General features: G+C 47.9%; 2 protein-coding genes across 2 annotated transcripts; one reads left to right on the top strand and one right to left on the bottom strand.

Annotated features, from left to right (window-relative positions):
• Positions 1-19,929, bottom strand: LOC135388207 (fatty-acid amide hydrolase 2-like). Its single transcript, XM_064617606.1, has 7 exons — positions 19,604-19,929; positions 10,526-10,938; positions 3,539-3,755; positions 2,570-2,899; positions 1,963-2,117; positions 1,812-1,907; positions 1-1,035 (listed from the first exon to the last, which is right to left on the bottom strand). Exons 1-7 carry the CDS (start codon positions 19,635-19,637, stop codon positions 427-429), a joined length of 1,854 nt encoding a protein of 617 aa, XP_064473676.1. The 5' UTR covers positions 19,638-19,929; the 3' UTR covers positions 1-426.
• On the top strand, positions 15,486-26,519 carry LOC135388208 (protein OSCP1-like). The gene is given in 9 exon segments (XM_064617607.1): positions 15,486-15,597; positions 17,862-18,016; positions 19,668-19,802; positions 22,786-22,920; positions 22,988-23,085; positions 23,145-23,240; positions 24,989-25,082; positions 25,146-25,255; positions 25,526-26,519. Coding segments are annotated over 9 exon segments (1,083 nt in total). The 3' UTR covers positions 25,674-26,519.
• Positions 26,520-26,650: the final 131 nt, after the last annotated feature.

Below are 26,650 nucleotides of genomic sequence, written 5' to 3' on the forward strand. Positions count from 1 at the left end.
TCCTTCTATGCATCCCAACGCTTCTTTATTTACATTCGCGTCAGAAACTGTTCTTTCTTCGCAGTAGTAGAGAGAGTGGTATCAATCCACCCCCTTAACGTATCACGAAGGTGCAATGATGGACGGAAGCTGTGGAGGAACCGTTACCCTTCCTAGAGAACAGAGCACTGGAGTCCGAACGTGCATGAGGAAGAACGCACGAAGGGAGTAGAAAAGTGGCAGCCTCCGTCCTGAATGTCTTCGGAGGACACACAACTGACATCGAAGACCAAGTTCGCAGAATACGAGACATAACCACTATACGAACTTGAACAACGTTCAGCAGTTGCTGCCTTCTCTGGAGTGAAGCTCCGCGCACTTGTTGCACACGCGCCGTGCGCGAGCTGCTTATTAAAGGTTCACTGCACGAATACGAGCCTCACTCTCCTAAGTACAATCACACTGTATGCTGCACGGGCTTTGCCAGCCACCGAAGGCTTTCTCAATTTCCGATGCGACAGCGAGGCACAAGTGATCCTGGTAGGGCCCTGCTACGACTTGGACGCCTACGGGTCTTCCGTCTTTCGTCCGTCCCACGGGACACCCGGTGGCCGGCACTTTGGCTACGTTGAAGGCCGCCGTGTAGCCTACCACGCCGATCTTACAGGTGTGCATGTTGTGGTACGGGGCCGGCTCCATGTTCCCGGGGTAAATAAGAACGCCGTCTTCCCCCAGGGTATCCTTCAAGGCGGTGGTCAGGTTGTCTGCCATCTGCAGGAACTTCTGCACGATATTCGAAGTTGGCTTGGGCAGCAGTTTGGTCTCCAGAATGGTCAGCAGGATGGAAGGAAATGTGTGCCGCGACATGCACGCGCAGCTCTTCAAGAGCTCAAGGAAAGTGTTGATACGTTTTCCGTCTGCGTTCATCGTCTGCAAGGTCGTTCCTTGGCTGGCGGCCGAGAGCTTAGCCAACCACATCTCAAACCCGTAACGTGCGTCTGACAGGTTCACTTGCTCAACCCGTGTTCCGTGCTTCTCCTTGAAGTGCTTTACCACCTGCGCAGGAAATGTCGTTAGTGAAACCTAATGTACAGGGTGTGTGCAGAAAAACGCAACCCACATTCTTACATGTAACTCGTTGTCTACTTACCCGAGGAACTTTCGGTGGCGTACGATGGCGTATATATGCGTGCTAAAGCTACGAAAATATCCTGGAAGCCATCCTTAGCGTAAAAAAAATAAACAGAGCACGAAAACATCGGCTTCCATTCATTAGAATAGGGCGGTCATGACAGTGCATGGTAGTGCATGGCTGTCTCAGTGTGCAGGCACCGCTAGGGGCACTACCGATGAGCATCCATGTGGGACTTCGTTTCGATTGCTGCACCGATAGCTCCCCTATAGCGGTACCTGAACACAACTCTCCTGCGTCCGCCATGTTGCCCTATTCTGATGCACGGAGGCCGACGTTTTCGTTGCTCGGTTTATTTTTTAAGCTGAATATGGCCTCCACGATTTTCCTGCAGATTTCGCACGCATAAATGCGCCATCGTGCGCTACCGGAAGTTCGTTAGTTAGCTACACAACAAGCTGCGTGCCTCAATGCGGGTTACGTATTTCTGCACACACCCTGTATATCTTACGACATATTAGTGAATTTTAGTGTAACGTACGCTGTCGCCTTTGCGTATGTAAGGGGTAGCGTTGGTGGTTCTGCGCACTGCGCGAAGCTCCTCTTTCTGTTATGGGCGTGCGCGGAAGCATCAACGCTATCCCTTACGTACGCAAAGGCAATACCGTACGATGTACTAAAACTCTCTATTCTCGCTTACGTTCGTAACTGCCGATCGCATGTCTTTGTGAACCCTGGTGAAGAATCGACAGCCTTCATCCTCCATGTAGTATAACTTGATGGCTCGCAAGTCCACCTAACCAATAGGGTAAAGTGACTAACCCGAACTCGAGTAACTCTTTTCTCTCTACCTGGTGATCTAGCTTCATCTGGTTGTTGCTAGGTCCAGCCATGACCCTGAAGAGAGGTAGGAGGTCGCTGGCGTACCGGCTCATGGGTCCCGTTACGTAATGTTCCATCATGACGTCGCTGAAGTAGTGGCGATGGCCAGCGTTCGAAACGATGCCTGTTGGGGGATACGCTATGAGATGTACAATATTGCACGGAAGAAAAGGTCGTACATTCATTTGCAACTTATATAACTCACGACATATCGACCTTTCGTTTGGATGTACGTGGTTGGACCGAGCGATATCCTAGTACACTATGAACTATCCCATTAAACACCGCGGTCACCGTGACGCTGCCAATGTGAACAAACAGATGTAAATGCAGATGATTGCAGTTTCATAGCGCATTAACGGCTCCAACGCCTGCTTGTGATGCCTTCCGGCATGGGCCAAGCTGTCCACGGTTAATGAAGGTCAAGCTATAGTAAGGTAGTCGGCAATGAGAGGAAAGCGAAAAAGCTACCTACGCAGATGGAGACGACACGCACTGTCGATTAGCTACCTTGATTGCCGTTAATTACATGCCTGTTTACTTCAGTTCGCTCATTAAGGGGGCCTCAAAACTTACCAGGTGTCGGCGTATGTCCAAAGACGCCGCAGTACACGGCTGGTATGCGGATGCTTCCTGCAATGTCTGTGGCCACTCCAATAAGTGCCGCTCCAGCACCCAGAAGGCTGCCCTCTCCGCCACTGCTGCCTCCGCATGTCGTCCTTGTGTCGTACGGGTTTCGCGACCTGCCGTGCACTTTGTTGTAGGACTCGGTCCAGAGGCATTGCTGGGGAGTGTTTGTAATGGCCACGAAGATGGCGCCGGCTTCCTTGAGCTGCTGGATCACGCGGGCGTCTTCAGTGGCCCGTTCGCCGACGAAGTTAGGAACGCCCAAGTCGATGAGACAACCTGTATAGTTGAAGAAGCGCGCTGTAGGCATTAGTTGCCTTCGATTCGCTAAAACGTCTAGATGACGACAGCCAGGAGCGGAACCTGACCCCCATCCTTCTTTTTTTTTTTTAGGGGGGGGATTCTTTCTCGAAGCGCGTGGAGGGGAAGGGAAGAGAGGGAAATCAAATGTCTAACCTGACGATTTAGGGAATCCCCCCCCCCCCGGATCCACCACCCACGACAGCACGTAGGTGCTGCCTTCGTGCAAAGTACGCTAGTGTATGCATCCCGATCTCTTGCCACAGACGTTTGCACTGCACCACGGTGCTCTGAGAGTCTGTTGCAAGAACCAGCCGATATCTTACCAAAAATTATCGCCACTATGTACTAGAACGATGATAAGACACCGCTAACAACCACAGCTACCCTATTCGCGTCGAAAAGGTTGAACGGGCGATGAAGGAGCTGCTGCACTTTTGTAAACTAGTGCTGTACTCCAGAGGCACCTTTTCGACTCGAACTGACAAGCGCATAGTGCAAAAGGCTCTGCTGAATGGAATGTGAACACTTGCCTGGTTTGCACCAGTTCACAAAGTGTTGCCCAATAGCAGACATGCTATTGTCTCGTTCGCAGATGCGATGCATTAATTGCCTCACCTTTGACACCCACCGAGTTTTTTGTAATAAAGGGAACTCCGAGAAAGGGCTTAGTGACTTCTAACTCCTGCGGCGAAACGCCTTGTTTGACGAGCTCGTCCACCTTCTGCGCTTCCTCGATGGCCTCCTGGAAACTGCCATCAACGACAGCGTTCAGTAGCGGGTCTACTTGCTCGATCCGGTTGATGTACGCTCGAACCACGTCAGCGCTACGAATCTGAAAGTGAACCGAGGAAATGAGACATGGCTTAAAGTGCCACTACGGACTAAATCTCGAGTCTTCAGAATCCTACCAAAGTTACGTTACTGAAATCTCCTTGTCTCACTTTACGTTCCCACGAAATATTTTGGCTCTACGTGACGCGAAAGCTAGAGAAAATTGATTTTTATTTTTGAGAACTGTGACGTCATGTTAGGTTCAGACGGAGGAGCGCAGCTCTCACCTCGCTCTCACTTCGTGTCCTCCGGGGTGTACACTTTTTGCACTCCGTTGACGGAGCCCCATGCGACATATCACCCGACCGCTCCGACTTCGAGAAACCACAAAGGAGGGAGAAGACACCTCTCCCATCTTCCCCTATTTCGATCAGTGTCACGTGATTTCTCCACGACGTGACTCTCCCCGGACGCCGGCGTCATCGCCAGAACATGACATCATTGCAGTTTGTGGGCTTATGATTAAGTCTCCCGATCCTCGCGTGATCGAAACTTGTGGGGGCTCAGTACGTCTTCAAAAATTGACGGAAATACACAGTGTTAGCAAACAGGGTTGAAATTTCGCGGATAGAATCCTTTAGGCACCTTCTTTTCATGGACTAAATAATATGAACGCTGTTTTCCGAGTCCGGAGTGGCACTTTAAAGTATCACTAGTGACTAAAAACTAATAAATAGTGACTAAAAAGGGCGTTTTATTTCGTACTCTACTCGCTCAAAGACCTGGTACCCAAAATTCAATGGACATTGTGGAAAGAACGTTCTCTGGCTCTATTGTTCCACCCACAACCGCGTTTTGGAGTAGCCAGTCCTAACTGGGTCGGGACTAACCTCTCCATATTTTGCTTTCATATCCAATCCAACCCAACGGTCATAGTTTCTGATTCTCGGAGAGCAGATGACGTCACTACGATCTTTGGCGCCTGTCTCCCAGCAACACTGCGCGCACCCTCCCGGTGTCTGCACTCCACGTCAAGTTGGAAGGCTGCCAGCAGCTGGGGTGAGAAGACGGACATTGACCTTCGAGGGGCAATGTTGCCAGAAGCGTTGATAGACTGCATAGCCTCCAGCGTTATACCTCTCAAAACTAGAAATTAATTTCGAGAAGTTCAATTAGGACTAAAAATCAACCAGTCAACCAACCAACCAACCTCTGCGAACGACTCAACGAACGCACCTGACTACCTTGGCAACTTTCGTTTTCTTGTTTGTTTTTTCTTTGCGCGTGGAGTCAACGTATTGCACCATTTCACGGGAGTCACAGGGCGCCTCCGAAGGTGTCAAGTGTCACCCCGTGTATCTATCCAATGCCCATTTCGAATTGCACGGTAGTTATATCTCAGAACGCTGATTCACCAACGTTTCTCGCCGTATTCTTCACAAACGCAAAACCCGACGCGAGACCCGATCTTTGCGGCACGCTGGTCTCGCTTCCCGGTAATTCCCGCATTCTGGCATGCCGGGAAATTCCGGAAACACGGCGCGTGGACACCGTAATCGCTTCAAGTTATTTTAAGCATCACTTAGCATGCAACGGCGCACTCCGACGCGCATTTTTAGAAACCTAAAGCAGCGATGCAAGTGGATTAAAAGTAGTCTTCACATTCTTGTGAACGACTACAGGTTTTCCCGGCGATTTTAATCCAAGTGCCAGCTAGATTAATCCCAGTGCCAAACAAATTAATCCAGGTGCCATTTAAATTAATCCAAGTGCCATACAAAATAATCCAGGTGCCACTCAAATTAATCCTATATAAATGCTTGGGATAGTAGACACTTTGCGACATAGGTGGTGCGGTCTACTACGTGGAACCCAACTTTTTGTGAGTCACGTATGTCAGAGTTGCATGACATGACATATACTCACTGTTGTGGGTTATGGCAACTGTTTGTGACAGTTTTCGTCATAGCGTGACCTTCTAGGGCCTCACCGTGTCGCAGCTGTATGGAACGGTAATTTACGACCATTATTGACTACCAAACCTTTTTGCCACAATTTTGGCGAAACCGCTTATGGCGTGACTTTTTGGGACTTCTTCATGTCAGAGCTCTATGATAGGGTTGTTTAGGACCATTATTGACTACTACTACACCGTTTTGGGAGGACTTTTGTGATGCCGAGTGCGACTGCGGCGTGCCCTTTTGCCACTTCCTCGTGTCGGAGCCATATGGTGTGGTGCCATACAATCATTATTCACAACTACACCTTTTTGGAACAATGTTCTGGAGCAGGCTATGGCGTGACTAGTCAATATGGCGTGGTAGTAGTCAATAATAGTCATAAACCACAATACGATACAGCTCCGACACGAGGAAGCCACAAAAAGTCACGGCGTAGCCAGCATTAAGAAAATTGTCCCAAAAAGGTAGAGTAGTCAATAATAGTCGTAGACCAGCCTGCCATACGGCTCTAACATGAGGAAGTCCCAAAAGTCACGCCATTGCCTGCTCCGGAACATTGTCCCAAAAAGGTGTAGTTGTGAATAATGATTATAAGGCACTACACCATACGGCTCCGACATGAAAAAGTGGCAAAAAGTCACGCCGCACTCGGGATCACCAAAGTTGCCCCAAATCGGCGTAGTAGTAGTCGATAATGGTCCTAAACAACCATGTCATAGAGCTCTGACATGAGGAAGTTCCAAAAAGTCACGCCATAACCGCCTTCATCAAAATTGTGGCAAAACGGTTTTGTAGTCAATAATGGTCGTAAGTCACCATTCCATACAGCAGCAACATGGTGAAGTCCTAAAAGGTCAGGCCATACTCGGCATGACGAAAGTTGTCGCAAACAGTTGCCATAACCCACAATAGTGGGTATGTGTCATGTCATGCAACTCTGACATACGTGAGTCGCAAAAAGTTGGGTTCCGCGTAGTTGACCCTACCACCTTTGTCGCAAAGTGTCGACCATCCCAAGCATTTATATAGGATTAATTTGAGTGGCACCTGGATTATTTTGTATGGCACTCGGATTAATTTAAATGGCACTTGGATTAAAATCGCCGGGAAAACCTGTAGTACCTTCGGAATGTGCCGTGTGAGCGATCCCTACTAAACGACCTGGCAGTCCTTCCTGTCTTATCGTAGAAAGTGTGAATGTCCCTGTTCTGTGCGCCCCGACTCAGAGTTATGTCACACACGCGCACCATCCGTACTGAATAGAGAATGCTCTGTTTGGGTTACGCGAGTGACAAGGCCCTACAAGAGCCACGACACTGTGACGTAACATAACGTCACCTGCGCATTCCTTCAATGTCAGCCTTAGCCTTGAAGAAGCACATCGCACCTGCAAGTATTAATCGCGTCAATGGGGGGTTCGCCGTTCCACGTTTTCCGATCCTATCATTGGCGAGACGTGCGGAGAAAAAACTTTGAGAAAGTCCGACGTGACTGTGGCCGCGTTTGCTCCCATCCGTGGTGAAACTCAAGGTCAGCTTACGCCACACGAGGAAGTCGCCTTCACGTGCAATTACCGGGGCTTACGGGGAGAGCGTCCACACAAAAGGTATAATATCAGAGGCGAGCTTTACATTTCAAGCAGCCGCCGTTGCGAACTCGGAAAAGCGATGAGATAATACAGCATGCATAAGTGAAGCGCGGGCAAGCTGGAGGATAAACTCCATAGTAGGAGAAGCCTGACACTAACCGTGTATTCACACGGAGGACATCCTCACGGAAGATTCTAGTGGAAGGAAAAGCGAAAACACTGCTCACAGAGACGAAATTCCGCCCCATCCCATGTTATATCCAGCATTCACAAGGCGCCATTCATAGCAGACGACACTTGGCAGACGACATCGTCAGCGTCCTTTCTGTCGTCTGTTACGGAATATCTTGCGGCTGTGTCGCAGGACAGCAGAAAGCTATGACGTTTTCTTTTCTTCTTCTTTTTTGCATTTTCCGTTGTATTCTGGGGAATGTCCTTCGTGTGAACACACAGTTCTTCCTAGAGCTGCGGCTCAGGCTTCTTCAGTGGCGTAACCACGGGGGGCTAGGGTGGGCTCGGGTCGTTCCCCCTACCAGCCACAGGCCGACCCACGGTTGGGGGTCCGGCGCAGGGGCGGATCCAGACCTCGGTTTGGGGGGGGGGCGGTTTCTTTATCGGAGCGCTTAGTCGCGGGAGAGGGAAATCCAATGTATAAACTGACTTTTTTGGGGGGGAGCGATCTCCCCCCCCCCCCCCCCCTGGGATTCGCCACTGGTCCGGCGTGACGATCGCAAAAGTTCTGTTCCTGTTCTTCGACTTCTGTTGTCCTGTTGTTTCGACATCCGTTTCGTCTATAGCCCAGACTCAGGGTGACCCAATCTATCACCTTACACTAGCTCGCTTTGTTCTACATCCTCTCTGTCTTAACGCTAAACGCGGGTTGGCAGCCGCGTCTTTACGGGAACTCTGAGATTACTGGGATGAGTAAACCCCCCCCCCCCCCCCCGCACGTGCCTTTGGTTAACGAGTTTTAAGGTTGAATGACTCCAGTGCTGGGCTCAAGGTCTCTCTTCCTGACGTTGGACGTCTCGCCAGCCCCTGATAACCTTGAGCGGTGGGCTCGTGCAGGCGATTTGAATATTTCTTCAAAAGCGTTAAAATATGGGCGTGTTGGAGATGCGCCTAAGATCTGTGAAACCCACATGCCTTGTGCCTGTACCTCTCACGTGTTTCTAGAACAATGGTTTTTACAGTTACTGATTTTATAGTTATAGTCAAGGGTATTGTGTTACTGTTAAGTCTCGCTGTCTGTGGAGTCACTAAACCCTATTTAATGACTCCAGCTGCCGAAAAAAGCGCTTGCTTCGACTTTCTATGAAGAAAGCACTGTGACCAGTACATCTACCGCATGTGCTTCAAGCCGATGCTTTAGTGCAAACCATGTTCTGCCACGAAATTCTATAGGTACAGGAAAGTTACGTAAATAACTGTCAGTACGTCACGCTTAATACATATGCTGCTATCATATGCTCGCTCCAAAGCTCGTTTCCTCCTTCAAGCATCTCCTGGAGACACGAGGCATTACGTAATCCTCCACACGTGGAGAAATCCAGCAAACTGGCTTGGAAAGACAATAACAGCAGCAGGGGCCAAAGCACAAGGTGGCCTCGAATATTCGCCTCTGTCAGGTGATGGTTTCCCCCATGTCCGACAAGAAGCGCGTGGTGATTCTTTCTTCGTTCTCGGTGAATCACTGGGTACGCAATCTATTTTTTTTTTTTTTTTTAGTGTAAAAGTATTGTTCTATGCCGAACACCTTTATGGTGTAAGTTTCACAACACAAAGAAGGGTGTCTAGTAACACCTTTCTAAATGGTGTGTCAGTCTACAACAAGCAACATTTCAAAGGGGATATTCTACAGAAAACATAGAATAAGAGGGACGTATACAATTCCACGAAAAAGCACTGTTTCAGATGTCTTCCACAAGCACCCTTTTGTTATTGCTCCAATCAACTGAACCAGTGGAACAAAACGAGTGCACCGATTTACAGAAAAAAAAAACATCCCTTTTTCAAGTTGTAAGGTGTAAAAAGTGGAGAGTTCAGACAGTATTAAAGTGGGGGTAAAAAAAGTGTAGAAAGGTGTAAAAAGTTGAGATTTATAAAGTAAGGCGTAGAAGATTACAATGTGATGCAATGAATGTGAGAGGCTCCCAAATGTTGTTCTCTGTGTTCGGAGTAGTGCATAAACATAAATAAAGAGGCTACATAAACAAACATGCAAATGAATGCAAATCCCGCAATTATTGGTGTACTACAATCCGAGATGGTGCAACACATTCCCAATCAGTGCTCAAAGGTTGTGCAGTAGGTTTACGTGACAGTGAACGACGTCAGTAACGCTTAATTGATGGCCCTGCCCCGCTTCGAGACCCTAGACGGGTTACTATACATGCCAGAAACGAGGGTCAATTTAAGTGTGGTCGGCTCTAACTGGGTCTATACTGTCTCTCAGCTACTAAGAGCGAAATGGTGCATACACAGTCCCCTGACTTTTTCCTGTTCGACATTACGCAGTCAGTTGCGTAGAAAACGATGTCGCACATATCATTTGACCCAGAACCAGCCCAAGAGAGCTCAACTGACAAAATTTGTAGGGGCACATGACCTGAGAGAAGTAGTTGGAAGTGAGCACCTTTTAACAGCGAGACTTTACTTTGGTTCCACCTCGATTAATGTGTGCTGTTGAATCACAATAATAACAACAAGAAAAAAATAATGAAAAAGAAGCAATCTGAGTCAATTAGATTCCCAAGCAGCACGATGTACTGAAAGTCGAATGCAATAGGGGTGGACGGGTAGGTGGAAGGCCTTAATGAGACTAGTGAAACTAAAGAACATTGATAAGACACATACCGTCCACCCCTGTTGCACTCGACTTTCAGTACATTGTGCTGCTTGGGTTGGATAGAGGAGAGAAAAAGCACGTTTACCACATGACATAAATTAAGATTTGCATAAACTGGCATTTGAAACGTTCTTGGAAATCAAAACGAAACAGGTAACATAAAGTTTGAGTTTCCACAAGTTTCAAGGAATGGAACTTCCGCAAAAACTCCAAATTTCCAAGAAACTGAAAACCTCTGGTGAACACCCTCCTGCCAAACTCCGAAAAACAAAAAAACAAAAACAAAAAGAAAACGCAACCCTACCAATGGATAAACAATTTGTTTTCTTCCTTCAGACACGCCCCGCAGTCAAAGTCTGTACACACCAGCCCCAAATACGTGCTTTTTCTCTCTTTTTTTCGCTCGCTCAAACTAATGTCACTGAAACACGTACCTTTCCGTGCCGTATATCGTGCGCCAGCTCGACAGCGGGTCGTAGCAGAAGTCTATCCGCGATGGGGGCGAGACAGCTCTTCCGCCGCCAACAGTACACCAGCCAGAAGATGCCGTCCACAACGAGGTCGAGACACCGCAAGAGAAGTTCGGCCAGAAAAGTCCGAATCGCAGCGCATCCGCTTCGCACTTCCATGGTGGCCTGTCGGGGATCTGTACCGCAAGCCGTTCCTTCGCGCGTTCCTCTCTCGGAGGAAGTGACAAGCCGTCGGCGCAACATGGGAACAAACTTTCTCTCCGAGAGAAGAGCGCCGCTGCTCTTTCGCGGTGGAGGCCTGACGGGAGGTACAGCCGACTGAACATCCAGCAGCAAGTGGCCGGCCGTTGTTGCGAGACAGGTTGAACGGACCGAACCTGAAGTGGAAGAAGAGGGGGTGCGAATGATCAACAAACATTTGGCAATGGGAGCGACCTCCTTTTTGGGTGACCAGTCTGGAAGAGACGTCGTGGCGCGCCGGGTAAACAGAGGCTGCTCCAGTTGCATCCATCAAGCATCTGACGACATGTGAAGGAGGTATTTGTTTGCTCCGAAATCAACTCAACGTCAAGTCTTAGCGCGACATTTGTTTGCTTACTCCAAACAGACGAGGCGGGACACGAAACTTACAAAAAAAAAAAAAAGAAAGAAAAAGAGGGACAGAAAAGAAGTGAAGATTAAAGAAGGAAAGGGAAGAAAATATAGTATTTGTAGAAAAGTAATTTAAAAAAAATATCGTGGCTTTCGAATACGGATTACAATAGATGAGCCACCACGATTGTACAGTGTTGTTACTTTTGTAGTTTAGATACGTACGACCAGAGTGTAAGAAGCAACGTCTAATTTGCATATTGGTCCTAATACGAAGAATCATTTATACTCATTTTTAACTGCGTAATAATGGAGAATTTATCATTAATGCGCTACATATGCAACGTCCCTCAAGCTCAAGGCTCTCTCTCCCCATATGCATTCTGTATATGGCGCACAGTTGAAGCTTTTTGTCCGTAACCAGTGGTCAGATTTTAATGCGAATGGTATTAGTGGAAAGGGGACGACAAGGTCTGTAACACGTAAAGCTTGGGATTTTGAAATTATTCTCAGTTATTTCGTGAACAAAGTTTGGACGGTATCCACAAGAAGCCTAAGACAAATTCTAAAATTCCGGGCCCTACACGCCCCAGATCTTGTCGTCCTCTTTCCAACAGAGGGGGCGAGGGGGGGGGGGGATAGAGTGGCGGCACTTTGCTCGGGGAAAGGATGAGAGGGGGTGGGGGAAGGGGGGTAAGCGAAGAGGAAGGCTCACACGTCTGGTTCTACAGTTCCTTGCACTACAACCGACCGCGAGGGTCCACTGCCTTCAGAAAGTTCGGCAGGGCTCTCTGTACGGATTTGGAGCTCGAGAGGTTCTGCTCAATCTGGAGCTTTGATGTTCCAGGGTGCTTCCTGGAGTTCCCGTCTGGCGTCGGATGTAGCCGGACACACCATTATAATGTGTTCCTCCGTTTCTGACTCACCGCATTGGCGACAGTTTGGATTGGAAGTGCGGCGAGCGATCTTTCCCACGATACCGCAGGTATCAAAATTTGACCGTGGATTGCCGAGAAAAAGCATCACATCGCGCGCCATAGAAACTGCACGCGGGAAAGGAAAACTGGTACCTGTCGTCATCCCATAACGCGCGTTAAATGCGTCACTTCGGCCCATGATTCGCCACGAGCTCTGACACGAGCCTATCAAAGCGGCTTTGGAGCGTGCGAACTTTAAATATAACGATAACGATCGCTATGTGAAAGGTGAAGATCGAGGCCCAGCTATAGCCGCCATCCTCTCAGTTATCTCAGCTCAGCAACGAGTGCTTACAAGCATCGCACGTCACTCGTGCTAGGTGATCGATTATATAAGGCGAACTATGTAATTTATTAACTGATTCAAGCGTCACCCACCACTTTCAATGTCCATATTCCCAACGTTGGCCAGAACCAATGACGAACGATGCATTTAGAAAGAAAAGTAAAACACAAACAGAACTATGTGCCTAAGGCGGCTCATTAATTCAGTTTTCCTTGTTTCTTACACTGCTACCCAGCCTCATAGTGCCTGTTCACCCTTGGGAGGTTTAAATAATTATGCAAAATACGAACGCAAGCTTCCACTTGTGTTGACTTTGTGACGTCATCAAGGCCACGTGAAATGGAGCCATCCATGGAAGAATTTCGTCCAGAGAGAGAGACAAATACGTGCCGACAAAGAGTTTAAATTTTAAATGCTGGTGACAACGGAAGAAAAACGCTTACAGAATGGTTCCTACCAAACGTTTTTCTTGTAGAAGTTATGTGGTTCCTCCGACTTTTAAGATTCGAATCTCCTTCTGGACACTTTGTGAGTGGACACTAGTGGCGGGTCCAGTGAAGGGGGGGGGGGGGGGCGATCGCCCCCCAAAAACTTTAGTTTATATATTGGACTTCCCTCTCTCCCCTCCCCCAATACCCGCTCCGACAAAGAAAACGCCAAAGGGGGTCTGGATCCTAACCCCTGGTGGACATAGTGTGTGGTCACTTTTGCAGAAATCATGATACACCATCATGTTGGTCGTCACATGGACAACCTCCCCTCGTTTGGATAGATTTTTGCCTCGACTCCGCTTACAAAGAATAGCCTGTGGTACCACACCACAGACTTCTAGTTATTGTTGCACCTCAAACCACTACCAGGATTCAGTGGTTTTCGTTCGACAACACATTAGGACAGATACACAACATAAAAGCAAGCCCAATGCGTGGGAAGCTTGGACGAGGGAGCGAAGCGCGCTCCTAACGGTGCGTTACTCGGTATGTCACCCGTATTGTGGCAGCCTAATACGTACCCAGCTACCCAGAAATGTTTTCCATATAGGAGCTGCAGCGGGAGTGTGGGGCCTGAATGAGGGGATACCAAATTTAGACCGCCTGGGGGGCAGGGTTTCATTTGCAAAATTGGACCGATGTTGCAAAGATTTGGCCTGTCTGGAACCAATACTGGCCTCCTCCTGCTGCACTATAAGGTGAACTAATACGGGTACTATAGGCTGGACGAATATTGGATAGGTGGAATGCCAGTACTGGATGCTGGTACTGAGATGGTAGAGTATGGGAAATGCAGTGGCCATATCTGAGCCGAAAACAGCCATGCCGATATTCGACCCCTCTTCAACCAGTTTGCAGTTGCACAATTGCGCCAATAGGGGCATTCTATCTATCCAATATATGCCTACTCTGGGATCCAAATCGACCGACTTTCAAGGAATATACGTAGAATATATTCACCTACGTCACGTTGTGACGTGGTATGCGCTTAAGCTCCTCCCACAGGCGGTCACCTTTTGCGGTAGTGGCATTGAAAGATGACAAACTGCGCGATTTTTCAATGCGACAACCATATATAGTTTTCGAAAAAGAAAACGTGAGAACGACAATGACGAAGTGTCTTCGGGATAAAAGAAGGAGATGAACGTGACCGAATTTCGAAACACCACATTCTAGGCTTCGTTTTCGAGTAAACGTTCGGCAGCTGCGCTGACAAAGTGACCACCACCATGGCGGCAAACGCGTTCGTTTGACGTCATGTGTGCCCATTTTCATCCAATATTGTTTTGCCGACGGCTATACATGTACACCATATATTGCACATTTTCATCCAATATTGCTTGGTCGCCGGCATTATGTAGACCAAATTTTCCACTCTCAATGAATGTATTGTTTGGCAGACGGCTGTATGCAAACTATATATTGCCAGTTTTCAAGGCAATATTCTTTGGCCAACGGTGATGTGTAGACCACATTGCCAACTTTCAGCCAATGTTGTGCCAATATTGTTTGGTCGCCGGCAATATATGCAGACCACATTCCCCATCTTGAGCCAATATAGCCTGTTTGCTGGCTATATGGCGACCATATTTCCAATGACCAGTCAATATTGACCGGTTGTTTGCAGCCTTGGACCAATATTCCCCTGCTGCAACGGTTATCGGAAGAATAATGGTAAACATGGTTCTTTATAGGACCGGTAATTCCAGTGTCCCGACAAGAATGGACCAAGTTACCGTGCTGCCAGGGAATTAATAGAGTTGTATTATATAGGATTCGAAAGTGTCGCACCGAAAGAGAAAGCTATACGCTGAAATCCGCACTAAAAGCTTCCATATAAAACGCCCTCTTCGCTGCACTTTACCCATGCACAACGCATGCGCTGTACAACGGCAAATACATTATTTTTCCACCCGCATGAGGTCACTGCCGCGCGCGGTCGGTTTAGTAGGCCGGTCAGGCAAATCTCGCCTTCCTATGCGCTACAATACAGAAAGCTGGCTTTAGAAAAGTGGCTTAAAAACGTGACAATGCATCCCCTAATCCGAGTTTGCCTTCTCCTTCAGTGGAAGCGCACAATGAGGCGTCGAGTGACTGCAGGGCCATTTATGTGACCGCCGACCCCTCGTATCGTCGTGTGCTAGCCTCGTCCCTATCGCCTGCTAGAATGTTGTGTCGTCTGCTAGATTGCCAGAGCTCAGTCGTCTGCCATTCTCGTCTGCTAGCTTCTACAGCCCTGCAGTGGAGACTTCGAAAAACCAAATACATAAATGAAAAGGAGCGAGCTTTTCTTCTTTTCAACGGAACCCGACGTCGCCGTCGGGACGGCACAGCGGAATAAATTGACTGAAAATTGACGTACGACACGACACTTCCGCCACCTTTTCTGTGGCGTCGAGTTCTAAGCGTCATAAACAGGAGTTACCCGAGCCAATCCTCCTTCTACAAAGTAGACACACAACAGAGTAAATAGTTATAGCACACGACACACGGCGAGAACGCTGTTGGCCTTTTTTTGAATCGCAGAGCGCTCCGGTCGCTATAGCAACAGGAATAAATAAACGAGGAAAGCCGCAATAATGTCGCTCAGAGTGTTGCCCATCCTGTATATCAACCTGGGAGGTGAAATGATGTATATCCTCAAGCAGAGGCTCAAGGCACAAAAGATATCGCCCGATAAGGCTCACAAAGGTAAGACCATACGGCAGTTGATTCGTGCACCGCTGTCGATGGCCCAAACTGTCAGGTACTGCCGAGCCGTATCACAATTTACATTTGAATTATCATTAACGTAAAGCGAAAAGTCATGAAACACAGAGTTTCTGACACCACAAGTACACACATAGGTTCAAAAAAGTTCAAAAAAAGAAAAAAGATTGATGGTTGACGTAGAGGGATTATTGAGTTTCCCACCCTGGATTGAAACCTGTGGGACATACGAACAGACAGTTATATGACGATAACACAGGGATCTACAGGCCCACTGCAGCTGTTCTCCAGTAGATAACAACGAGACAAAAAAGATGATGAGAAAGCCCTGCCACAGTCCGGCCATTCGGCTCTTCGGAGACGGTGCAGTATTGAGCCCTACTATTACTTTCATTGATGTGTAGCCGTTACTTCCAGATATGTTTTCCCGCCGATTTTACCGTATAGGGCGTTAGACATGCTAAGGGGCAATGGTACGTCCTGGGACAACTTCACAAAGAGCAGTGCTGGCATTTGCGCTCGAGCATCTTAGAAAAACCCAGGAGGAACACCGAAACAACAAGGGATCTACAAGGACAGCTAATAGGACGACACAGAATAGGAACTTCAACTAACGAGATTGGAAGGCTGTGACGTCACAAGATATTGAGACGACCCGACGATCGCACCTTGTGTACAAAATGTCACTGCAACAACTCCCCTCATGGCCTGTCTGGGACAGACGTGCACGACTTGGTAATCAAAGAAGCGAGAGAGAGTGCTCTCGCCTGTCAGCGTCAAGCAAAATTGATTGCGACTTGGACTGGTTCAGGCGGTTTAAACCTTATTCTCCCAGCACACGATAGTCTTCCTATGGGACCCGGGATTATTTTTGTGCCTCAAAACTCACCAGATTCTTTCAGGTACCCCTAACCCTACTCGCCCAACTGACTTCGGATCCCATACAGTTGCTCACCAAAGAATTGCTGATGCCGGACAATTGCTCGTCGCCTCTTTCACCATGCTTGTATATTGTGATTTTATTTCGCGTTTTTATGCGATGTGATTTTATTTCGCGTCTATACGGCGCTCATATACTTTTTTTAGCTTTCAAGGCTGAGCGCTTCACGCAAACGTCGACTTCTTACATACGGACTGACTGACACATATCTCTTCGCTGGCGGATTTCCTAGAAGCGGCGTTGTTTCTGCAACAGTCTGGTCGTCCTGCAGGACACTGTAAGCAGTCGACGTTTGCGGGAACCGTTCAACCTTAGAAACTGCTAGAAAAGAAGGTCAGCTAACATAAAAAAGTAAAAAGAAAAAGAAAAACGGCGATGCCAAGTTGCCGGTGGTGAGTAAATCAAAGAGTGGTATTAAACGGTAGGAGCAACTTATTTATTCACACACGGTAAACAAGATTTTCGTGCACGAGACTGTACTTCTTCAGGTTACCTTGTTCAGGTAACCTGAAGAAGTGCAGTCTCGTGCAAGAAAGTCTTGTTTACCATGTGTAAATAAATAAGTTGCTCCTACACTCTAAATCTTTTCACACCTTTAAAGGTGTAATAGCGTGCATGGCGCACGCCTTTTTAGGTGTAATTTTGGTAACATCATAATGGAGCACGGTTTCGCACAAATTTTCTTTACTCGAGTGTTGTCTGTCCTCCAAAAATTTATCTTGCAACATCTCAACATTGTTCAACAGTACTGTAGACACTTGCGCGTGCTCGATTATCGATAGCGATGCATATATGCATTAGCTCGTACCTACGATATCCAAGACATAATGAAAGCAAGATTTGCACTGACACTTGATCTTAAGTAATACTTTCCGAATTTTGTAAAATATCATACTGGAGATGCAGTGTTACGCAACCAGATTGAATGTGCATAGCGCACACCTTTAAAGGTGTGAAAAGGTTTACAGTGTACCGTTTAATATCATTCTTTGATAAAAAAGAAGTCAAGTATTCAAGCGCCATAGACTCGAAATTAAATCACATCGCATAAATAAAACAGAATATAAATCTGGTGAAAGAGGCGGCAAGCAATTGTCCGGTCACAGCAGTTTTTCGGTCAGCAATTGCCCGCGCCCCCTTAGTGTAACACAGGTGACGTGCACGTTTATTGTGCGGCCATCGCGGAGTATACCGTGCTCGTCTTCGCCGTGTTTGGTTTCTCCAAACTTTACACTCTCCCATACGGAAGTACCAGCAAACGTACGTAAGGTATTGCTTACATTGTGACTTTCATTCTATCGTGCAGTGACGACGGACATAGTGAGCACCATGCTGGGTCCCCGCTTCATATCGGAGCTGTTAAAGCCTCAAGAGCTCTACACCCAGAGGGCAGTGAGGTGCATCTTCGAGAAGCTTACGCACGCTTCTATCATGAGGCTCAACACTTCGAGCATGGACAAAGTAAATAGTAACAACTTGCGCTTGGCTCGCTGTTTTGCCCAGGTATATAGCTATAAAGTGAAGCGCGAAAATGAATTCATCCAATGCGACTCGATGCGAATTTTACAGCTCGGTGGCGTTATACCGCTTGATACAAGTTGACTCTCCCAGTTGCTGTCACTATTAGAGTCACTAAATAGGGGACGAGGACAACTGCGGCTGCGGCGTGGAAAAGGAATGCGATACTCTGTCCCCTATTTAGTGACTCTAGTCACTATATGCGGTGCTCTATACAAGATCTATAGAGCACATTCTTCTGCGTTGTCCACACTGTATAGCAACCTTCTCGAACTGCACACTCCGGGTCTCTTAACCAGCTGGACTCACGCCCCCTCCCCCCTCTCTTAAAATTGCTTGGTCCCTGGCCAAATGCAGCCCACCGACGCTGTGCCCTCAAAGCTCTTTTGACATTTCTGGACGGACTCCGAACGTTATTGTGAAGGGGCTCATTATTTCATTCCCCACCTCACCATCAGCAATGGGGTAGAGTATCGCCCGTGGCGATGAGACTCCCCCCATTCATCATCCTTAAAATAAATTGTTGTTGTTGTTGTCGTGAAGCGCGGCTGACATAAGCGTCACGGAGCGCTTTCCAGCGCCACTGCGGGGAGCAGTTGTTCTGTGTCACGCCTTTTACGCAGGATACCAACGTTACATTGGCATGCTTGTGCGTCGAACGAGGAATCCAACAGAGCCTTGAAATGACAAACACATAGCATTCCCAGAATTGCGGCACACACACTCTTAAAGTTGGCTTCACCTACACACTCGCCGCCCTCCATTGAAGCTATGTATCCCGTCTGCTTTCGATAGAATCACCATTAGCCCTGAGGGTTAGAGGGTAGCCTGAGGGCTCTAGTAGAGCTGTCCAATATATTTCTAGAGTACTTTTGCGGCTCTTACCCCTTTGGGAAAGGGCAAATCCTATTTGAAAGATATCAGACACCCGCATTTTCCCGAATTGTTGGTTAAATCCCGGGTTTATTTATCTTTTTTTTTTACATTGAATTGCGCCAGTCATGCGAGTTAAAACCTCCCAAACCACATGGAAATTACCTCCCGCGTCAGTGCTTACCTAGAGCTTACCAGCGAAATCGGCTCTTTGAGATAATCAATGGACTCGGTTGTCCTCAAACTGCTTTCGAAGAACTATCACTTGAACTATAAAACGACCTAGAAGTGTAGGTTTGGGAAGCTGGGAAGTTACACATCTCATTTTCTGGTCGACGTATAACTGTGAAAACATGATTTTGGTCATATCTAAATGTTCTTCACGGGCACTCGCTGTAAAGAGATATCACGTTCTCCCCAGAACACCACTCCTTCCTTCCTGCTGTCCTCTCTCCATCTTCCCACGTCAGTACACCGCTAGCTACCGTTGCTTCGATCGCTGCATAACACGGCATAATAATAATGATAAAAGGACATCCCATCCCTTATGATACCACTCATTGGCTCAAATTTCCGGCAAGGCACGTTTAGTGCCCATGTGCAATCAAAATTTACAATCTAACTATATTTAGTAGAACGTCCCTTCTATACACTTACGTCCATTGCTGACGTCCAGACGCTGAAGTGTCATTGTTCCAGTGTTGTTTTCAACTGTTTGCAGCTGTATGACCTGATGACGATGGTGTTCAAGTACCAAGTGTTTGCCTGTAGCACGCCCACGGACCTGCTGCGCATCACACTCAACCACTTGGACGCGATACAAGGCTACGTGGCTGGGACCCTAGCATTAAATGACGTCCAGCAGCTCATTCGTAAGGTGCGGCGTTATCGTAGTTTTCTTGCGCGACAGGCGTGAACCGACGAACCTATCATTGGATAGGCATCGTATGTACACAGCGTCAGCAATGATAATAGATTGTCTTTTCAGATACAAATGTTAGCCTTGAAGGAGCAATGAAACGTCGCAAAAAATGAAGGGGCCAGAACGCCTGCACCGCCTCATTATCTTAACAGACGATGTTGACGTAGAAGACGTATGCGTGACCGTTCATAATGCGACAGGCGGTTAGCTGCGGATGCTGCACCACGGCCTTCTCTGTCCCCAGAGTGAACCGCAAAAAGAAGGTGCCGTGCCGTCAGAGCCGTCGCGAGGCGAGTTCGCGCCCTAGGAGAGGGTGAGCGTGAAGGCCCCTCCACCCCCCACCCCCCTATTCTCACTGCTGTCAGAAGCACTGTAAAGATAGAAAAGAAAACGCTTATGTGTACTGCCGAGATCGTAAATTTCAATCCTCTTCATTGCAGCTTTATACTTAGGGAGTGACTTTTTCGAGTTAAACCCGATTCCGCCCGGTTATTCCCCCCCCCCCCCCGAACTGACCTCCGACCAATTCGGGTTAAACCCGATTTCTCCCCGAATTCCAGTCACTATGAAATCCTCAAGTGACGTTTCCACTGAACACGAACAAAGGTCGTCACGTGTAACACATGTAAGAATGGGTCACTTACTTTCCAAGCAATACACCGAGGTGTGTCAACACTGTCTATGCCTTCGGTGATTACCGCTGGAAGGTCACGATCTCGCAAAAACAACACCAAAAGGACAAAAAAGAGAGATTAGGAAAGGACTTAATAGACAGGAGGAGAAACAAAAACACCCGGTAATACCCGAAGGCACAATTATCGCCCGATTTCTCCCCGAATTACAGATTTAAAAATAGCGCCCGATTTTTACTCTCCGAATCTGAGAAAGGCCTTTAACCCGAAAAAGTCACTCCCTATATACTGTCCAACCAACCTGCAGGGACCTGTCGTTCGGCGCACTCTCTGGCGAGGGCGCACGGAGCGGCTGCCCTCCATGGCTACGGCTCTGCGTGCCGTAATCGTGCGTCTGGGCTCGAGCACTGCGTGGGGCGCATTTTGTTTGCGCCAGGCACAGGCCCGGACCGACGGCTTCATATCTGGCCCGGCCCGGCCCGGCCCGGCCCAAGCCCAAATAATTTCTAGCTTTCCCGGCCCAGATCCAGCCCCAGATAAAGTGGTCACCACCTTCCAAACCGCGTGCAAAGAGATAATTAAAAGCAAAGTTTCACCAGGATCAGCATAGCAAGCTACATGACATAAGTGCTCATGTTAACGATGCGGCGCATATGGAAAAAGCAGAATACATGACCGGAAGTCAGAACAGAAAGCACGTCTAACTCTGTTAAACTAGTAATTACATGGCAAATTTATGAACACGTGAGTTAAAGGTGTAGATCATTGACTGGGTGAGATTTGACGATAGCTGCACCATATATTTTTCAGGCTACGAGAGCAGCATATATATATACATACCGTTTTTGCAGTGAAGAAATCCTCTCGAAGAAAGTATATAACTACCAGATGACTAGTTACTTAAAATTGATTAAACAACTCTTTAATAAGGGAATTTCTGGCCAAAAGTCAATGGAAGACAATCCTCGTTGAAAGCCATTTTATTTATTTATTTCCTCGTCTCGAAACGAGCAAGTGTGTTGAAATACCAATCGCCGAATATTGCTATGCAAATGAGCCGAAACCAAAACTGCGCGCATCAGGAGCGTGTGACCTTCATCGCGGTAGACTTACCCGGCCCGCAAAGCGACGGATCCAAGGAATCCGCATGGAATCCACGTGGATCCACGCTCCGGAGGCGCGCAGTTTCGGCTCATTTGCATAGCAAAACACATTTCAAAGCTAGATATTAAATTCTAGCGATTCCCCCACCTTTCTAGTGTGGATAACACGCGGGCCGATGTTCGGGGTTGGTGGTTATTTTCTGTATTTCTTGTGTATATTCGCGGTAGATCACTTGTGCCGCGATGGTGCGATACTGTTCGGTTCCCCAATGCTCCACCTACTGCGGTGAACGCGGAATAAACATGTAAAAGCAGACGACGCGTCCACACTACGGTAGTTCTCCGTCCTCCGCAGCGCGCCGACACCGTTCGATCTCGGAGCGAGCGCATTGTAATCAAGGCATCACAGGGCTTTAGATAGGAGCGCGAATCTCACACCCCACCACTTCCAGAGATTCACACCTTTCAAAATATGCAGTGCGTTACACAGTGCCTTAATCCACGTGTAGCCCGTACCCGTATGCGGGTGGGAAAACCGCGGCACTCAAGATATCGACGCTGACGACGCTGTCAACGAACGGCAGACTTCGTGTGGGTCGGAAGAAAACATGGACATGGCGCAATCTCCGTTGGTCACATGATTGGACAAAGATGCGCGGCATGCCGTTTGAAATCGTGCATTGCGCGGTCGAGGAAAAGCGGAACGCGGAGGCGGCTTCTCCCGCACAGCCGCAAAAAGTTTCCGCTCCGCGCATACGCGTTACCGCGCGCTTTTGCCACATGTGGGTGTGTGGGTTTTCTTTCAAACTTGAACTCAATGTGGCTACAAGCAGTACAAGCTTTGTGTGACAGCCCTGAATTTTTCCAGGGTTTTCGTCTCTGGTTTTGGCGTCCCGTAAGTGGTGTGCGACACCCATATCTGACGCTTTTGTGGACGCTTTGGCCTTTCTGGCAGGTGCTTTCTGGGAGAGTTGCAACGTCTTTGGGGTGCACCAAAGGTGTTCGAGGGCGTGCTGGGAAAATCCCGGGTGGCAGCAGTAAACCGTGTGTCACCTCATGTCTGCAGACGTGTACGCACTTCCGTGTGATTATTAAGCCTGTGACAAAAATAAGTCAGCTTCTAGACGCGGGAGCTACACATTGCACAAACCAGTGACGGAGCAATATTGTGTGTCTGCGGAGGAAGTCTTTCACGTCTATATCCTGATCGGCGGATGACCCTGTCCTCTCCTTCAGGCCTATAAAGAACTGTCTGTGGGAGAGATGCAGATGATTCGATACTCATTGCTGAACTTCCTGCAGGAACTACGTGTTCGGGTGAGACCGAGTGTGCATATACTCAACAGTACCAATTGAGGGTATAAGACCAAAAATTCTCCTGCAGGTGTCAGTCTTTCTGAAGACTGGCATCCAGCTACCCAGCGGCCTGTTTATGATCCCAAAGTCCTTGCCGCAAGGAGTAGAGCTACCGGGGACCATCAGGTACTCCCTCCCTCACCTTATTCTAACACGCAGCCCTGAACCGGAGGAAATACCTGCAGGGAGTATGGGCCTGGTGGAAAGCTCCTCAAGGAGACTACCTTCCAAAGTGGATGGGAACCGGACAATGGACATTCGCTCGATCTAGGGAGCAACATGCAAGTATAAATCTCGACATGATTTCACGTGTACGGGACACGACCTACTAGATTACTGTTGCTGCATGTCGTCTGCAATGGTCGTATGTGCGCTTCTGCAGGTTCAAAATTTGAATTTCCATTATCCAATCATCATGGAGAACTTGCGGGTCGACGCAGAGTGCCCCTAGCGGATAGTACGACGGGGCCTGCATAGGACTTTCCGATTATGGCATGGTCGCAACAATATAGTACATGGTGGAGACATGAATGTTACGTGTGTGCACGTACATTCTAAAAATTGGCCGTTGGGCAATGCTACGACAGGGGGAGGGGCAAGGTTGAGGAAACACGTGACGAAGTGTCTGTCCACTCACAAGGCAGCAATAAAGGATACAGACCTCTACCCGAGAAACGTCATCATAACGTTGGTAGACAGACTGAAACCGAAACATATCGGAAGGTGAGGGCTGGGTTCCACGAATGGGCATTTGTTCGATGCCTCGTATTGAAAGGAAAGTAGGACCGAAGATCGCATCCCTTTCACGGACCATCGTAATCCCCTCAAGACCATGGCTTTCAGGCGCGACCTTGTTCGCCCCTAGCTTCGAGCGTAGTTCAACTCTACCAAACTGGTGGCGCTGTCGAACACTATGACGTCATTTGTTTACAAACAGGGAGAGGTCTATTCCTAGACCGACGTGGGTCCAAACGCGAAACTTGTCCCCTCGTTTGGGAGGGGGACCAATGAGGACGCCCCACGGGTAATAGGAGAAAGAGGGAAATTTTGGAGCTGCGCAGACTGCCGACCTATACTTGTATTTAGGGCGCCACTGCGCTGGACTTCGTCTTCCAAATCATACCTAATTTATACCATTGCAGTCAACGCGAGTCTTCACATCGCATTCCTCCCAAGTATTCTTTATCCAAAGCGGAAACACACACACACAAAAAAAGTAATAATAATAATTTGTAGTTTTGAGAAATAGTATGACGTATTGGCATGCGCGATCGGCCACGCGTCTGCCTACCATGCTCGTCCAACGTCGTTTCCAGTGTCCTCGGCATCAACTGGCAGTCTAAAAATGTGGGGCGGAGACAATGCACGAACGCGCGTGCACTGTTGCTAAGTGACAGACACAAAAGCTCGTGGTGACGTCATGTACCCTTGGAGGATCCGAAACTATGTAGTTTGGTCTTTCAAAACACTAATGGGAGCAATGGTATAATGGCATGCATTGGCTGATTTATAAATTACTGTAAACGTATTTCTCTTCGCTATGTATTAATTTTCGTGAATTTCGCGAATGCTAAAAAATCGCGAAAAACTGTACTCGCGTACAGATTGACGTTTATCCCGCGTAAGGAAACAACCCTGAATCGCGAAATTAAATACTCGGGGATAACTTCGCGAATGACTGAATGCGTGATTCGGGAAAATTAATATATCGCGAATATAAATACGTCCACTTTCAGTAGTAGACTCAACACTCCGTGGTAGCCATAGTACAACCACGGTCGCAATAGCGTATTACCAGACCAGGGGCGGAATCCAGAAACTGTTCGGGGAGAGAGTTCTTTATCGGAGCGCGCAGTGGGGCAGGGGAGAGAGGAAAATCCAACGTATAAACTGAAGTCTTTTTTCTTTGTGGGACCCCCCTCCCCCGGGCTGGCCACTGTACCATACTACCATAAAAAAGTTTGCTATCGATACTAGTATCGTTTGCTTATGCAACACAGCGTCTATATCCTTGCATTCGTACATCTAGATACAGCCCAACAGAGACCGATGTTCCAAGGGCCTCTTTCCCTATCGCACAAGAAGCAGGCAGTCTGCCAACAGAGGAAACACTGGAGGCAGAGGTGTAGTAAAACAGTAACTCCACCACTTTCAGTACCACAACGAGCATAGTTGTTTCCTTCCAGGACAATGCAGACTGCCAGGCTGAGCTAGGGCTTTTGCTAAACCTTGTAGGCCATAACACAGCAACAGCTTCTAGCTCAAACATCGACATATTTCAGGAACCAGTCCTGGGGTAAGCAGTCTCGCAAAACTACATTATAGCCTCTCTAGTTACTTTCCACCGTGTAGATTACGGCATCAGCTTGTGTTTTCTGCATCTTGTATGTCTTGGTGCAGCTACACACGTGAAAGTGATTCACTTCTGCACTGAGACACAGGATGAGTCTCTGGTACCAGACGCACCTTGTGAGAATGGACAAAGGAAGCAAGCAATTAATATACTAAGATTGCAGTATGCAAGCTTGGTGGCCAGTGACTCCCTAGTCATTACCAGCCTTTCCAGGTACAGTGAACCAGAGGAGCGGATCGTGACCATTGATGGGCAGGGCAAAGGAAGCAGTCAGCTGGACGAAGTCCTGGCAGAACTCTGCATTCCTGAGGAGGAAGCATCAGAAACAGACTGGCTAGAGCTCATGGACAGTGCTCAGTGAGGGACGTGTGCTGAGGTTTTTGAAGGACACATCTGATCCTATCGTGCAAAACTACAACTACACCCGCGTTCAACTAGAGAATGGCACAAAACGCAATATGCCAAGCCAGAGAGAGATACTCCGCTGGAGTAATTATATTGCAGGGGTTCGAGGTTATAGTGGTTAATTATAGTCTCGGTGTCCGCACACTACCTGGTGCAACATAGAGTGGTGCAGCTAGCTGTTGCAACCAGACCTCTGCATAACTAATCCATTAGCACGCTCACTCATGCTCAATTTGGCCAATGAACTGAGTGTTAGAGAGCGAGCAGAGAGCTGAATGGACACTGAGTGAGCGTGAATGAGCGAGCTGAGCGGACGGTGAGTGCGCGAGCAGAGAACTGGCCAGGCAGCGAGTGAACTTGAGTGAGCGCGAGTCGAAACTGCCGAGGTATGTAAACTGTCTATGTAACTGTGTATGTATGCTGATGTGGAAAATCATTGCGTTACGTTCTCAGTGCTCCTTCATAGGCGACACAACGACAGAGATTCCTTGTGAAAAGCAATAATGCGAGTGTGAGTGCGAGAGCCAAATGCTGAGCTGGGGATGAGTAAACTTGAGTGAGCGAGAGTAAAAACTGACAAGGTCTGGTTGCAACCAATAGGAAGAAGCGTAGGGTGGGGCCTAAATCTGCTCTTCTTAGGTTCAACATTAATATAGGTTGTCAGCTGGAGCTTAGAGTATGAATAATTGGTTGTGACTTTTTCAGGTTAAACTCGAGTTGTCCTTCAAATTAGGACCAATTTGGGCTCAACCAGATTTCTTCTCGAATTCCAAACAAACATTGCGCTGTGTCACGTGCACTATTTGGTAACATTATTTGAGTGCAACAATAAACTATGCAAATCACATTTGATGTTACGACACATGCTCCTTGCCACTCTAAACCACGATGTGCGCATGTTTCATCAATATATCCACTTCAACTGTGGGACGC

Source organism: Ornithodoros turicata, chromosome 3, assembly GCF_037126465.1.
Source record: "Ornithodoros turicata isolate Travis chromosome 3, ASM3712646v1, whole genome shotgun sequence".
Taxonomy (NCBI): domain Eukaryota; kingdom Metazoa; phylum Arthropoda; class Arachnida; order Ixodida; family Argasidae; genus Ornithodoros; species Ornithodoros turicata.